Source organism: Acanthochromis polyacanthus, chromosome 3 (genome assembly GCF_021347895.1).
Source record: "Acanthochromis polyacanthus isolate Apoly-LR-REF ecotype Palm Island chromosome 3, KAUST_Apoly_ChrSc, whole genome shotgun sequence".
Classification (NCBI taxonomy): Eukaryota; Metazoa; Chordata; class Actinopteri; family Pomacentridae; genus Acanthochromis; species Acanthochromis polyacanthus.
This window is the reverse complement of record NC_067115.1, coordinates 46,195,295-46,212,669: the sequence shown is the minus strand read 5'-3', so window position 1 is coordinate 46,212,669 and position 17,375 is coordinate 46,195,295. Positions and strand designations below refer to the sequence as shown.

General features: G+C 39.5%; 2 protein-coding genes across 29 annotated transcripts in view; one reads left to right on the top strand and one right to left on the bottom strand.

Annotated features, from left to right (window-relative positions):
* Positions 1-17,375, top strand: part of LOC127533427 (gastrula zinc finger protein XlCGF26.1-like) — a 277,821-nt gene that overhangs the window by 236,041 nt on the left and 24,405 nt on the right. The gene's annotated exons all lie outside the window — the stretch shown is intronic.
* On the bottom strand, positions 1,858-16,757 carry LOC110972238 (aryl hydrocarbon receptor nuclear translocator-like protein 2). Its single transcript, XM_051946507.1, has 13 exons — positions 16,508-16,757; positions 16,331-16,413; positions 16,148-16,240; positions 14,425-14,542; positions 11,751-11,900; positions 8,034-8,268; positions 7,515-7,621; positions 7,138-7,288; positions 6,018-6,073; positions 5,823-5,934; positions 4,254-4,344; positions 3,495-3,579; positions 1,858-2,015 (listed from the first exon to the last, which is right to left on the bottom strand). Exons 1-13 carry the CDS (start codon positions 16,755-16,757, stop codon positions 1,858-1,860), a joined length of 1,689 nt encoding a protein of 562 aa, XP_051802467.1.

Sequence of the window (17,375 nt, the reverse complement as noted above, 5' to 3'; positions counted from 1 at the left end):
GTGCATGAAAAGACCTCGTCCAGCTCATCAGAAGATGAGTCAGATTAGTTTCTCGAATAATTTCTGATCATAGGTGATGAGAATCAGTCTTACTTCTAAATAATACAGTACATATAACATAGGGGTGGGACTCTTTGACAAACCTCTTGGTCATTCTTGGTGTCTCAGATCAGTTCTTGATTAACTGTGCATTTTCAGCTTTAAGTGTGTCCCAAGAAATGGAGAAGAGCCACTCAGCTGCAATGCTGGTATCTGGGAGAGCCACTGTTCTTTACAGGGGCAGGGTTTTTGAAATCAAACAGGCCGTTTGGTCAAAGTATAAAGCCAAGAAGGAGTGCAGACTGTGTCGGTGCGTTAGAAATTGACCTTAGTCTGTAATGGGCTGAGGGCCACTCACAAAATAGCTCAACTTGCAAAGCTAATTATTAAGTCATTAAAAGCCAGGGTAGGTAGTTATTTTTCCTAATGACCTTTCAGACTTCTGCACTTCCTCCTGGCTTCATTTTCAGGCTCTAGAAAACTTCTCAGAAAGAGGGACTTCCTGTTTGCTGTTCTGCAAAATCCTGCAGGAAAAAGTTTCCAGCATTGAAAGTGCAGACAACCCAAAAAAAGCAGAGGGACTAAGAGGGAATAAGAGACTCTAATAGAGACATTAAATGAAATAAATCATCAGTATCAGCAAAATGTACTCAGAACTGGAGTTGCATCCTTTGAATACTGCATTCTTCACTTTACTGTAATATCCAAATGTGTTGTAGTGGTCAGCTGGGTTGTGTAACCAAAGGCTCACAACTGACTGTGGTTAGTTTAATGTCATGTTTGTGTGCTCCCTGTGTACGAAGCAGCAGATATACATGTGCCTACAAATCTGGTGTGTTTTGTTTAAGTTTATGCCTACCCCAGCTTTAAACCCAAATTGCACCCCAAATACTTCTAGTCTGTTTGCACTGTGCCCTCCAGGTTGGGTTTAGCCTCTTTTCGTTTATGTTAGTCCTTTGTTATAACATAATTTTAATGCATTTTTGACATTTGCAAGCCAATTCAGATTCTCAGGTAAGAATAAGAATTGACAGTAAAAATCTCCATTCCTGTGACTGTTTTTCCCCCACCCCAAGTGGTTTGTGTTTAAAAAGTCCATTATGGAATGTAACATGGACCGCTAGTGGTGCTGAGCTGGAGGCACCACAATATTTGCATATTTCTCTGCAATTCTCAATTAAGGGGATAAAGGGGAGCATTCTTGTTTAGCTTTCCTCAGCACTTACTGGACACAAATTTTGACAAAACATTACCAATTAGAGTATTTTACTGAAACTGTGTCTGGTAGGGATCTTTATTAAACAGTAAAAAAAATATATATATATGGAAGAATCAGACCATCTTATGAAAAACGTGTACATCACAATGTACCGAAGGTTACGCAAATGTCAAAGGTTTGAGGAATTTCTCTAGCAGCACTGCACATGGCAGAAGTCCAATTCTCCTCCAGACGTTTGTCACTGAGGGCAGCAGAGCAAATAGATCGCTCTGCTGTGGAAAGTCTTGGTCTAAGCCCCCTTGAGGATGCTGAGAAAGACAATCACCACAAGCTCCAGGGGCACTTGAACCTCCCTTTCCTTCAAGCACGACCAAAGGGACCAACAAAGTAATCAGTCACAATATTTCATTTAAACCTAAACTTCTATCCTCAAGTATGACATGTTGCTGCCTTTGGTACAAGTCCAGTGGGTTCAGTTGTGCAAGGCCAGGTCAGTCATCAGCCACATCAATATTAACTGAAAGGCCAAGTTCTTGACAAAGGGAGAAAAAAAAAACGGCACAAAAGCGTGAGAGAGGAGCTGAAAGTCTGAGCGCCCTCTAGAAATGCCAGTATAAGTCCTCAAAGTCCCCAGATTGACCCATGTTGACATCCGTCTCCAGCAAGCTCATGATGACCGCTAAGGCTGCTTCATCGCTGCTGAAGCTGCCCAGGCCTGGAACCACCATGTCGTCCAAGTCTAGCTGGGACAGCTCATCTGTAAAACAAAAAACAGATTTCAGGAATAAAAATCCCTGCTTTGAAATAGTCATATCGCTGTATGATGACCAGTGACTTTGTGATAATTTTTGCATCAATACATCCGCTAACACGTCTGATAACCTCAGCTCTCTGTGAGTACAGTCCCCAGATGTGAGCTGCTTCATTTCCTTTTCTGCCACTGAAATATAAATAAAAAGGTCTGCTTATACTTTAACTATTTTGTAAGATGACCATACAATTTAAAAGTAACTTACATGAAAAATATGCTAATAGTGGAATTTAATTAATTCTACCATGCTAAGAAATGTTAGCCAGCTGTTAGCTTGTTGTGTAGAGTATTATTATGCTTGCTTCCAAAGTTAGAGAACTTTTACCTTCTATTAAGCAAAATGTAGTTTCACTATTTTTTGTTTATTGCTTACAATGTTTGAATGTAGTATGACTTTTACAGTTCACTGAATCGCAGGTATTGAATCGATAACGATGCTAGTCCTGACCCAACACTAGCCGTCTTTTCTAAAATGCTAGCATCCCCTGCAACTTTAACCAACATGACCCAGGTTGCATGGGCTCTTGCATTCAAGAGCTTTCCATTTATGTCCTGAATTAATAGAAATGTTAGCTTCTTCAACAAGCATTATAAAAAACCAATACTGCCTTTTTTGTGTTACTCTGCGAAGTTCATTTCATTAATGACGTCCTGGTTAATATGACATGGGTTGTCTGTTTATATAATAGGCCTCCACTTGAATAGGTTTAAAACATATAGGACCCTGGAAGCATAGATATACTCACATTTTTGGCCAAATCTGAAATAAAAATCTGCAATGAAAGCATTTCTTTTAAAATACACTCAGGTCAATCATTGTTTGGATTCTACTGCAAGTCTTTCGCTCAGTATTTCTGATTTTTCTGGAATTATAGTCATAATTTACTGCTTTATAAATCACTTTAGAAGGCCTCCTTTTATCCCCATTTGAAACAGTATTTTACAGTTTTATATGCAGAATGACACCATTATTAACAGGACATGAGTGATGTAAGAGGGCTTAGCATAGGTTTAGTTCAGGCACTTTAGGGCCCATACACTACAATAGCATCCGTTTACTTGAATATTTGCATCAGAGAAGATTCCACATTTGAGAGTTGCTGTGGCATTTACAAAAACTGACAAGCGCTCTCACGTTTTATATAAAATTTAGATATGCAAAATATAAATATGTCTGTTGTGATTTACACTTTGTACAAATGTGTTTTACTACCCTGATCTTTCATATTGTCTAATTAGACTAAGTGGATATTGAAGGGGCTGCAGCTGTGAAATCATAGGTGGATACAGCAATATGAATAGTTGAGTTCATTACAAGTATAAAATATTGCCAGAATTTTTGGACTGAAGCCCAATGACTGTTCTGTCTTTGCAGAGACGTAGAGGAAAACTGGTCAAAGCACTGGACTGATAACTATCCAGTACCTGTACTTTCAGAAGTCACGGTGCTAGCGCCCGCTGCTGTCTTTGACTCAGATGAAGTCCCTGCTGCCTCCTGTCTGCTGGACCCCTGCAACAAGCCATCATGCATTAAAACACTGCACAGAGCCCCACGTTTCACCTTTCTCCACTGAAGCGCGTAATTAAACTCAGGAAAACCAGCCGCCGTCTCTCTCGGACACTTTGTCTCTTACATCTGAATAGAACGAGATGTGAGCATGCTGTGGTGGAAATACAACTCAAAACTTTAGTGTATTATGAGCACATTACCTCTGAGAAACAATTATATTAAAAGTAGCAGCACTTTAATGTAGAATAACATGAGGTTATGAACTCAGTGAATTCAGATTGCTTTCCAGAACATCCATATGTCACCATTAATTTGCTTGAAAATGTACAACATATGAAAGACTACCTTAATTTTGCATATAAAGACAACACATGGCCAAAGATGTGCATAAAATTGCATGCTACTCATTTCATAGGAAAGCTCCCAGGCTATGAAAATACATTGCCATTATCCATGAATCAGATTAAATCTGGCCATGAGTCAGTGCACCAAGAATGAAAAAAATAAAAATAAATGGAACAAAATTTCAACATTTGAGTCCAATTTCTGTGTTAGTTTCTCCTACAATCAGCAGGTCAACAAGCACACTGACTGCAGCTGGAGCCTGATGGTAATTACTAATGAAAGGAGCGGTATTTGCCTCCAGTAAATGTGCTCTAAATGAGGTCACTCACACTCCTGCTGGTTTGTGGGGAAACTAGTGGACATTTCTCCAACGCCGGACCAAACGGACTGGAAGCTCCACTTGATGGAGACGAGTTCACTCTGTTCAAAAACAGAACGACAATACAGTGATATCTGAAAAACTTAACTTTATTATAAATATTCCTTTGGTTTCTTGAAACACCTAAGGTCTAGAAGTTATTTAGATCTTGTTTTTATAGCATTTAATCCACACTAAAGAGCCAAAACGATGCATTCTGGGGTTTCCCATATTCCGAATAGCTTTTTTGAAAGCCAAAAGTTAATCTCTCAGAAAATATTTATCCTGACCTCCTTGAAACTGCTCCGTCTCAAGTCCAGGCTCTACTTCAGTTACTTATTTATGTCAACATGTAACACCTCAGCATGATGCCTGCCGAGTGGCTGCTTCGCCACTCCCTCAAACAAATTCACATTAATTGATCCCTAAAGCTGAATCTTCTAGAGCTATATCCAGATACTGATACGTAGATTATAGGGTTAAGTCATACAGCCAGTGCTGATTTGCTTTTGTTGGACCAGCTGACCAATCAGAGCTTTTCTGAAACGGGACCATAAAGAGACGGGAGCAAAAACGAAGCATTTCAGACTGAGGGTGAGGGGAGAAAACCAGTGTGTTTTTGAACATTAAGGCATGTAAACACATCCAAGTAGACCATTAAAACAAACAAAAACAACATCTGTTAATGTGCAGAATGTGGGCTCTTTATCCCTCCTGTGGGTCAAATTGAATTTATATACAGTCACAATGAAACTTCTGATGTCCACATTTTTGATTGAAAAAAGAAATGTAGAAAAAGTTTCTTTAATAACAGTCAGAAATAAATCAACCAATCAAATTGTTTCTGAATGTTATTAAAGAAAATAGAAGTTTTACTGACATATGGAATCATTTTAGATATTCTCTGGAAGATTTTTACTCATTTTTTGAAAATATTTACAAGAATTTTCTTGCAAAAATTTTGGGGATTTTTATGTATATAAAACTATTAAGGGAAACTTTTAAGGAATTATTGGAATTTTCTTTATGAAGGTTGTGCAAGAAATTTTGGGAATTTTTTTGCTGAATTTTTGGATTTTTTTTCATACAAGGAAACAATATTTTGTGGTGCCCGTAAATGAAGACAACAGGAGGGTTAAGTTTATTTTGTGGTGTGACTGTGGTTCAGGTGGTAGAGTGGGTTGTTCAACTGAAAACATGGCAGGTTGATTTCCTCGCACGCCTAAGTGTGCTTGTAAACGACCTCCAAGTTGGGAGCTTAACGTACTAGAACTTTGCATGACAGCTCAGCCACCACTGGTATGTGAGTATAAATGAAAATCACTGTTAAACACTTTGTAGGACCTAGATGAAGTTAAAGGTGCTATGTTTATAGACATCAGTATACCTACAATATATCTAAATCTGACTCCTCATATGATGGAACTTCATGTTAACCAATTTAGCCATAGTATTAATCAGACAGTTTTCCCCTCCTTTACAGAAAAACAACTATTAGTAATTAGTTTTTCTGTTTTATGCATGAACTGACAGAGCATACCTGTAGGAGTCAATGAACTCATTTGCTATTTGGGTCCCTATGCTGCCAGCATAGATCATAGTGCCCACACCACTGGAGAGGCCGGGAATCACAGGTATTTGCTTCGTGTCTTCTGTTGAAGAAAGACGACAAAGATCACAAAAAAACAACACATAAGCAGTCAACAGAATACTCATTACAACATGCATTACTTACCGTGAAGTGTTTCAGAGCTACTCACTCCCTCGTCATCTTTTGTGTGACCGCGCCCCCTGTTGGTACAAAGGAGTATGTGAGCTGCTTTAATCAGATTTACACTGCTTTTTAAAGCTGGGTGTAAAATAAACAAAAATAAAGATTTTATATACACTGTTTTTAAAAAAATGGTTCATCACTTAAATTTTTAACAGTTCAACACAATTTCTCTGTAGGAAAGACCTAAATTTTTAATTGTTATGGTTTGTCTCTCTTCTATTGGTAATTGCCTTTTGCTCTCCATTTTATAGCAACACACTACTTTCTGCAGTACAATACTATTCAAATAATGCTCTGGAGGGTCTGGTGCCACGGTGTGTTCCAACACTACTTTATGCAGACAGAGGGGGTTGGAAGTAATCCAGAAAAGTTGGGACTCCTGAAGGATTTGGGAGCTCCAACTTTCAAGGCTTGATCAACCTCCATTGCTGCAGAACAGCTTTAAGTTGTTCACCCATTTCTTGTTCCCTGAAAGAGACCTTTTTCTTTAGTTCTGAAATGTATATAATTTTTCAGTTTGGGTAGCCTTACCTTTTCTTTTAACATCTGGCACTTCACCACTTACCTTTGTAGCATTTCAAGATATTCATTGGACTTGAACTTCAAGTTTTAAAAAATTGAAATATTTGGGCGTTCTACAGCTTTTGACTGATAGTGTACATTCTGACACAAAGTGCACTTTCTTGTTACAATTATATTTGTGTAAAAAATGTAATATAAAGTTGAGAGATGGGAAAATATGTATATTTTGAAACAGCAATATGTTCTTTCCAATGTGTGATTATAAATTTACAAAGTCTTTCTTTTATTGTACTTAAATAGCTATAAATATTTTATAGAGAGCAGTCTATTTTCATTAGTTCTGCAGTTTTTGAATGCTGCAGTTTTCCACTTATTTTTACTGTATGCAGCACTGTTACAGAGGGATATTCTTGTTTTCTTTTTTACATTTTATAATAAAACTCTTTCAGTTAGTTGTAAAACAAATGAAAAAAATGAATGAGTGTGTTGTACATTCTTTCTCCAATAATGCCTCCATGTATGAGGGGTTGTCAAGCATCTTCAATGAACCCATACTTACAGGATAACCTTGTTTGAAAACACGATGAATTCAACTTCTTTGGTGAATGGATTTGTGAAACTAGACCACTGACTTTGAAGTAAAACATAGGAGCCATTTTTTGTTTTGAACTTGTAGCACTTCGTCTCAATCTTCTCTTGGCTTCGAAGAACTGCCAAAGACATTGGACATGAGTGTTATCACAAAGCACAGAGGAGGAAGGATGTTACTGCAAGCCCTTTGGCAAATACTAAATATACTGTAGATAGCACTGACATTTTCATAAACACTTTGAACTGCTACATGAAACATTTCCTAAACACATGTGCGGTATTTGATACCATTTTTGTGAGCTGCTTTATAATCATTTTAAAATATGGTTAAATTTGCTCCATCACCTTGCCTGTGCTTCTCTGCGAGGTACGGCAGGTCGTCCTGGTGGAAGTATTCATAACACGACGTGCCAATAAGTTCTTGTGGCAGATAACCAATGACTGTTGTGGCTCTGGGAAGAGGATAAAAACAGTTTGGTAAATCTGGTTTTCTGTGTCTCTCGCTGCCTCTCAGGATTGTGCCCATCACAAGCACAAACACGAAAAGTCTCGAGGAACGTTCAACAATGAAACACATTGAATTTGATGAAGTGATTCACTATACATGTGATGTGAAATTACTTCCCAATAAATGAGAAGAGATTTTCATGTGATGCTGTCAAGATGCACAGCTCCTTCTGAGAACAACGGCGAAGACAGAAAGGATTATCTCCACTGATAAGACTCGTGCTGTTCTGCTCAGAGGTCTCAAGGCCACAGAACGCCTCTGCCATTGCTTTCTCAGTGGAACCGTGTCTTCAGAACAAATCTACGACTAGAAAGATAAAAGGTGCAGATGGGTGTAAGTAGAAACCGGAGACTCACTGTTGATCAACCAAAGTGAACTTGCCGTCGATCGCACAGCGGGTGACGAACTCGGTGGGCTTCACGTTGATTTCTTCAGAAGGCTGTTGGGACACGTGGGGGATGAGGCGACACACCGTCACCAGGCAGGTCAGGCTTGAGGTTTCCTTGTCAACGTCGCCCTCCGAGTCCAGCTGGCTGCTCGGCCAACTGCGCATGTATCCAGTGCAGTGGAGGGTACAATATCTGTACGAGTCTGTGGGAAGGGAAAAACACAAGTTTGGTGAGAAGTTTTTAGCAGTAAAACTACAAACATTAAGTCAAGGTTTAACAAAAGGACACAGGGTTTCAATCCACCGATTCTGGTTTATATTGGAATAAAAAGTAGGGGACTGCTTTGGAAAAAAAGCAGTTTACTTTGTCCATTCATCCATTATCTATAGAAACAAACATTCACACCTTTGGACTATTTAGAATCACTAATTAACCTCAACATGTTTTTCTGTGGCAGGAAGCTGCTGAAAATCCACACGCGCACAGAGAGAACATGTAAACTTCATGTAGAAAGATCCCACACTGGGATGCAAATTGTTTATTTTGTGTTGTTATTTTTATGCCTCATGCTACATATTTTAACTGCATTTTTATTTTTGCCTTTATGTCTATGTTCAAGTTCCTGCTTTCAGTCTGTCTTTCCTTTAATTATTTGCATATTTAGAATTGTGTATTGCCAATACTTGAACCAGTGTGTTTTGTTTGTACTTTTTGTCTGAACTTTACCAAATCATTCAGCAGTCCATCTTATTTTTCTTGGTCTCACATAAAATAAACTCAATTGAATTAGTGGACCTTTTGGGGTCAAATTGTGGTGCTGTAAAGAAACTAAATAAATGCTACTTTATAGTTTTAGGTGGAAGTCATGCCATTTGCTGCATTTCATGGCCTGCAGTGCAGATTACAGATTGAAGTTTTACATTCAAAAACATGCAAAAGGCTTGTTTAAGGTGAAACCAGTGGTTTTCGGGTTTTTAAGCTTGTGGCGTTTCACCAGAAAAACAGAAACTGGTTGGGTCGCTTCTCATGTTTCAGTCATCTGAGTTGATGTAATTTCAACCAAAAACAGCTTGTTAAAATTAATCTCAGTTCAGCCAGTTGTAATTGTAGTATTCACAATGCAGTCCATTTCAAATAACTGACAGGAGAGGTTTGATAGGCAGAGCCAGGATTTTACTTTTGATACTTTCAGCTGAGAACTTATTTTCTTTCGACTACAATCAAACCACTGGAAGATACTCTCAGTAATAATCATAGAATTTGTACTAAAAATCTGAATATTTCTGTCACCACTCTTGATTTATTTTACAGAACGAGACCGGCATATCTTTATATTTTAACTGTTATCAGCTCTCGTGAAAAGACTTAAAACCAAAAAGAAAAAAAAAAAATCTCGAATCACAAAAATATATCCCTGCCCTTCGGATACCCTGAAAATGTTTGCATCAGCAGTCAGTCTTAGGCTGTGGACAGCAATAATCAGTCTGCATTAATGTTTAATACTGCTGATAATTCCTACTCACAGTGAGCTGCATGCTGAGGCTGGACCTCATTTACTCCATCACTGCCTCTTAATGTGAACCTGAACAAACGCACTGAAATGATTGGATTATTTTGCAGCTGAACTTGAATCATTCATTGGGTTTAATATTTCTAAATTGCTCTAATTCGAGTTATTACTACAGTGACTTTGCCTTTTATTGTAATTGTTCTGTGTCCTTTTATTTTCTTAATTGGCTATATTGTAAATGTTAAATGAATTGGTTTGTGCTATCAGTTCTGGTATTTTCATGGAATTTGTTCACTAGAAAGGCTATAACAGAGGAGATCTGACAGGCAGTGAGTTTGATTCCCAGCAAGCTGAAGCTTTAGATAGATAGATGAAACCTTTATTAATCCCACAGCAGGGACATTTACATGTATCATAAGTCGCTTCCCTACTTCCTTTCCCCACATTTTTTTTGTCTGGCTCAGCTTTGACTGCATAAGAAATGCAAAACTAAAATAAATAAAAAGATAATGTAGAATATAAAACAGACTTCTTCATAAATGCTAGTAAAAAGAAAAACGTTCAGTAGATTGTGTTTATGGGACTGTAAGAAGTAATTCCAAAAATAACAGCGAACATAATATTTACTTTATCGTGTTTGACAAGTCCTGACAATTGTGAAAACTGAAAAATAAGGCACTGAAAAGTTGAAGAGCATTGACTGTGTAATGTGTAAATATTGTATATTGAATTTTACTTGCATAGTATTCTAAAGATTGTAAAATTAGAAGTGTTTTTATAGTATTGTATAGCAAGATTTTCAGATTAGATGCTGACCTTTAATGTTACTAACCTTTCCTTTTATTATTTATGTTGTATGTAAGCTGCTGAACACTTGAATTTCCCTCAGGATTAATAAAGTATCTACCAATATCGATCTCTTCCTGATATACTGAGGTACAGTTGCTGATGTTTGCCATTGGGTGGCGCCACAGCTCCCGTTTCTGCTGCCACAGTTACAGTAAGTAGAGTTTGGACCTTCTTCTTACTGTGGTTATACAATGCTGTAACACTGACCTACTTCCTGAGCAGGACAACACGCTTCAAATTGTGGCATTTCTACCAAGAGACCACTCAGGAAAACTGACCCACATTGGAGTGTTGTTTTATCAACACAAAATCTGGCAATTATGAGAATTAGCTCAGCTTGTTATTGTACCTGTGTGGTTTTTAAGAGATTTTTTATATTTTTGCTCTAAAAATGCTTCTGCCTCTCAATGAGGAAACGTGGATGGGGAAACATGATGCCTTTGTGTATTAAATACCTTAAAGCACCTACCGAGATATCAAGATATAATTTCACCAACTTAAATTCAACCCCAATAAAATTTTGCCTACTTTTGTCAATCAGATCAGTTCTTTTTTCCTCCCCAAGTAATATCTAATGCATTTCCTTGTTTTCCACCAGTCGCTTCTATACTGTTGTCATTGCATTTAAATACCTTGTTTATCTTTTGGTCCACGTCTTCTATCCTCCTCCTCATCTGCTTGAGCTAAAGTGCCCCTGCACAGAAACCTGAATAGTTCCAGTCTTTTTTAGAATAAACCCATTCAGACCGTTCCTCTCAGCAGAATCAGTTCAAGTGCTCTCAACAGAGCGAAGTAATAGAAACAAAGTTATCAAAAATAGCTCTGGAAGGGACTGTGGGCTTGAGAGGCTCAGTGAGTGTCTCAGCATTTACATTCAGTCTGTGTATCCGGATTCTATCATGTTCGGTCGCAGGTGAAAGCTAGTCTCTCAGAGCTCACACTGGAGAGAACAGGTCAAGGTTCAGTGGTATTGTAGAAAACATGTACAGCAGCAGTTTGACTAAATTCTAAAATATTATGCTGATATTTACCCATTTTATAATTCTGGTTTTATACTTAATTTGAAACTTTCCAGTTATTCTAAATTAAGTAAAATGACAATCATTTGCTTGTATTTGTTTGAAAATAGGACACCGCATGTGGACTTGTCCCTGCACACAGCTTGCACTCATTTCAGCTGACCAACCGTTTCCTTCACGCTTTGAAATCACCTGCTCATTCACCAGCAGTGTGGCTCATCATGTGAACAGCACAGGTGTACAACACAGTCATCATGAAGTGATACTTAACCACTACTGGGGTAAGCAGCACCCATCTGGACCCACCTTTCTTTTCATAAGTGCTGGGCAGTGAGTGTTTGTCTTCGTGTTTCCCTGCCACTCGACTGTGCTTCATGCGACAGAAGAAGGATCGACGCGCTCCAGAGGACAAGTGGGACGTCCTGACCGGAGCATCCACCTGGACCTGGACCCCAGCTGCACACAGAAAGACATTTACAACGCAAGTACTTATGCTTCTTTTGTTTTTTTTTTCAATTGAATTTCATATACAGAAGGAGACTAAAGGAAATAACTAAGCATCTTGCTGGTGTTGGGTCACTGTAAATACGTTTACATGAGACCGTTTCTCTTTAATTCAGAATTAAAGTTAATTCCGCTTTAAAGTCTCCTTGCGAACACTTAATTCAGAATTAAGTTAATTTCGAATAAACTACCTGGTTTATTCCAATGTTCATTTCGAATAAACTAATTCCCATGTACGTTCTATTCATGTATACAGTTAATTCCGGTCATTCTGCGCATGCTTGGCTCCTCAGATAGCGATGATGTAGTGACGTACACGTTCTGCGACCTTACTGGCGCAACAGAAGTAGTACGCCATAGTCGAGTTGCTGTTTCAAAACAACGATAAAAAGCAAAGCGAAAAGTGTGCTTATTAGTTGTTCCTCCATGTTGTTGGGGAAAAGAAATATTGCGGCAAATGGAGTTTGTTTTCTTCCAGTAAACAGGGACTGTGTCCGAAATCGCATACTAACGTACTAGTCATACTAAGTGTGACGTCAAAATAAGTATGTAGTGCGTTCACATTAGATAGTATGAAAAGACTGAGTACGCGAGAAATACCCGGATGTATACTATATCCGGAAAATTTTTAAGTATGCACGGTGACCACACTAGTCATACTCAACCGCCCCATAACGCTTTGCGAGCTACCCACCGAAATGCAAGCCTCCGCGGGATATGTGGCAGGACCGAGGCGATTATTATTTTATTTTATGTGGTTAAGTAGTCATCCTAATCACCCCACAGATTTGAAAAGTAGGAGTTTTCTGACCAACGTTTTAAATTTGTCAGACGCCTCACAACGTGCTACTGAATGCTAGCGGCTAGTTGCAGCAGCTCGCTTTGCATACAGAACAAGTAGCAGCTACCTCCAGTAGCCTGCAGCTACAATTGAAACGATTCTCATAATCTGGCTAATAACTGCATGAGGAGTGCCGGCTTGAAATTGCCACATTAATTATGCGACTGTTTGTTAGCATAAAAATCGACCTGAAGCCGGCATTCAGCCGAGATATTTGATAGCCATACTTGTGGTTTTTGTCGTCGGAGGTTTGAAATGCATTATGGGAAACGTAGTAGTATACTACAGTGTGAACGGTCGGCATTCTAATCATACTTATAGTACGTAGTATACAGTATATACTCATTGAGTATGTAGTACGTTAGTATGCGATTTCAGACACAGCCAGGGATACGTCACGTCCACTTCCTGTCCACTCAGAATCCTTTCCAAAGCCCAAACGTGCGGTCCACGTAAACCTTAATTCGGAATTAATATTTCCATGTAACTGCAAAGCACAAAACTTAAATTCCGAATGAGTTGATTCGGAATTTTAAAAAAACACTTCATGTAACCACAGCCTATGTGAGGCCAGAACAACTTTAATGCACCTTGGCTTTGATTGTACAAACCTCTGGACTGGACTAGGGCAACACCATTCATCCAAAAGTCTGCACATATTCTCAGTCATCCAGATCACGGTCATTCTCGGAGCTTCAGGAGAAAACTCCTACTTTTTTCTCAGGGCCATTTCACCTTCCATCCAAGAGACTCTGGTGTTGAGTCTAAGGTTTTTATTCTGACCCAAATCAAATGGCTTGTTAATGACCCAGGAGCACATGACTCGAGGTGTTAATGGTGGTGAAACTGCCTGGGCTAGATGTCAGGTCTGTATTAGAAATACCTGATAAGTGATGTTGTTAACCACCTCCCCTAGAGATGGCAGTTCTGGATTAAGATGCACAGCTTCCTTCATTCATCTTCTCTGTCCAGAATGTCTGCATTGATGTTCTCTACTCAGAGTCCATTGTCCTTTAGAGGTGGACTACTAAACTCCTCAGGACAAGATTAATTGGTATCTCCACGGACATCTGCTACAAACATCCGGCTGCATGTGGACAGTGGAGGGTTTACATCAACTCTCAGGCAGGTGACAATCATACATCACCTTGTGTAATTGCAAATAAATAAAATATAACAGTGGTCTTTGACTTTAATTACAAAGTCTGCATGCAAACTACAATAAAAGGGAAGTAGTACACATACTCTGTGGTAGTGTGACTGTATAGATCATTTTGTAGGCGTTTTACGTCAGATGTATTAAAGGGAATGGAGTCCTCCAAGCTGCAAGCAAAGTGGAAAGTTGTACAACACCGGCTACACATCTGTGGTGTTGGCAGCTGTCTGGGTACGCATCGTGACTGGAGTGTAGTCAAGGCTTAAGAGGGCAAGTAGATCTAAATCATTCCCCCTCAAGAACAGAACCATGAGATCCCATCATTGTAGGGTCAAAGGTTCAAGTTTTTCCTTTCATTTCTTGCCCATCTGTAGCTATTGTTTTGATCAGCTATCTTGATGCCTTCCAGATAGACTATCTGTTGGCAAAAAACTATTAACTATCTGATAGAGTTAATAGTTTTTTGCCAACACACTTACTTGCTGCATCAATGAGACGCTGGCGAGAGGACATGTCAGAAGATGACAGCTGTTCCTTCACCGTGTTGATGTCTTCGGGGTGAATAAAATCGAACAAACTCTGCCCAGTCAGATCCATCTGAGGATACAAATCGCATGCATCTAGTAACTCAACAGTTTCATCATCTTTATATACATTACCATCTAAAATAAAACACACACTTAATTTGGAAGATATGGAGACACCACACTGTGCACAGCAGCTCTGCATGCAGTGAATGTATCTGGACTGTAACTGAGGAGTTGCTGCTGCATGGACCCAGTCATGGTTTAGTAGTAAGCCCTCATACAACACATGCTGCCCTGCAGACATGGAGTCAGATTTCTTTAGAAGCTTTCCTCTTCCATCCCTCCTAATCCTCATTCCCCTCTGCTTGCCCACAGTCAGTCTCAGAGTTGGAAAATGAAGCAGGTGTGGCTGTTATGCCATCTACCAAATCCTATATATTTATCACTGAAGAAAAATGTGAAAAAGCTAGGAGGCTATAGAGCAGGGGTGTCAAACTCCGTTCCTGGAGGTCCACTATCCTGCATGTTTTAGACGTTTCCCTCTTCCAACACACCTGATTCAAATGATCAGCTTATCATGAAGCTCAGCAGAAGCCTGATAACGAGCCTGATCATTTGAATCAGGTGTGTTGGAAGAGGGAAACATCTAAAACATGCAGGATAGTGGCCCTCCAGGAATGGAGTTTGACACCCCTGCTGTAGAGGAATGAAAAACATGGCTTTGATTATTAAGTTTTACTTGTGGTATTGTCAGACCTTCATTAAAATTTCCCACATGTTGCTGTTATTTTCTCATAAAACCTGCTGCCTCCACAACAACAATTAACATGAAAACTAACAGCAGCACAAAATGAAGCACATACTGAGAGCAGATGAAGCAGATAATTTAATGTGGAGCTCTGGAACTGGAAAAATGTTCTTAGACAAGCTAAAAATATAAATAATAGTTAGACAAGTGATGACAATTTGGTGTAAAAAAGAAATGCAAAGCTACTGCTCAGATCTCTCTAAAGGTAGTGTGAAAAATTATTCAAGTTTTTGTTCCCCCTTTAACATCTGTCATCAAAGCTAACAGCTTAATACATATATAGCCATGTGACCACCGGGTCACATGCCTGCATGTGATGAATATTGTACCAAACCATCTATTTTTTGATTTGCCTTAGTTGCCTCCAACTTCTGAGGGAAAAACCTGCCTGTTCAGCCGCTAAAAGTTCCACTTTGTTCCTGAGATATTCGCCATTATTAACTTTGTCTTTCACTAGATGTTGAGCTGATGTACTTTAAACTTGTTAACTTCTATCTCTATTGGAAAGCACTTTAGCTCAGCGTCTGTTGATGTGATAAATAAGTCACTTTGCTACTGCTAGCTTAAATGAAACCAGCTAAACACACAACTTTACTTTTTGTGCATCTCAGTATGGGTAAGGGGACAGATTTTTTTTTTTAAACAACGGGAAAGATAATTCTGTTGGTGCAAACAATGCCCTAATTACTGAATTAATTTTGTTTTGGGACAACATATCATTTCTGTTTGATTGTGCATGCAATCAAGAGAAAAAACAAAAATCAACTAGTTACACTTTAAGTTGTGTAGCTTGGCCATCTCAATCATAATTTTTAAAATATTGAAATTGATACTACCAATGAAACACATAACAGAAATGCAACACACCCGGTTAAAGTTGAGGATCTTGGAGACAGACTCTGAGATGAACAGGATTTTCACCTGGTCACAACTTACAACTAACAGGAACCCATCGGCACTCTGATAGGAGGTCAGACAGACAGATTAGCAGACAGACAGATAAATGTACAATCAGACTCGAGTAGTCTGGTGTTGAATATGAACAGCTACCCTGAGCAGAAGGTGTCTGAGGTCATCATGAGGCAGGATGGAAAGCTTGCCGGTGGTGTCTGTAAAGGCGCTGCTTGTCCCAGCTGGACAAAAAACAAAACAGAACAGACGGAGTACTTAGACCAACCAAACTCTGTGTTCTTGACACTTTAAAGTCCTGGGTGGGCTGAGAGTTACCTTTGAGGGCTTTTAGATGTTGTACAGCCTTCCGCAGCACAGTGAGTTTGTCAGGTTTCCGAGCCATGGGCTGACATGCAGGGATCATGGCAGACAGCTCGTCGATGAGGTTGTTCATTTTGTCCCTCCGCCGCTTTTCAATCTGGCGGGGAGGCTCCCTGCATGGCAAAAGCTTACAGACTTTAGCACGAACTGCTGTACCCTCCACCTCCGCTTCCACTTTCTCCTCCGCTTCCATCTCCATCTCCATCTCCAACTAGCTGACAGCCTCCCTCTTCCCTCCTGTGGGCCTGGTGTGGTGTGAGTGTGTTGAATGTCTACAGGTGCAGATCATCGACTAATTACCTGAGGGTGCACACCTGTAGTGGGGAGTGGTCAGCCCATCTACTCCTCACTCTGCTCCATAAAAGCCCGGCTCAGAGCACTACAGGATGCCAGACTGTTGAATAATCTCAGTTAGTCAACCAGCCACTCTGCATGTTCTTGTTCAGTAGAAGTTCTTGTTCTAATCAGCAAAGCTGCTCCCCCTCTAGCTGGTATTTGTAGCCTATGGTCTTTTCTGTGGGCTGCACAGTGGATTGGTGGTTAGCACTTTTGCCTTGCGGCTCAAAGATCCCTGGTTTGCATCCTGGTCAAAAACATGCTGAGGTTAACTGGTGATTCTAAGTTGTCTGTAGGTATGAGTGTGATTGTTTGTGTCTATATGTAGTCCTGTGACAGACTGGTGACCTGTCCAGGGTGTCCCCTGCCTTCACCCTAATTTTCTTTTCCTTTTAACACTCGAGTCGTCCTGTGAGTCAAAATTGACCCATTTTAAAGTTTGAAAATGTGGAGGAAAAAAATGTTTTCACAGTGACACTTCTGATGT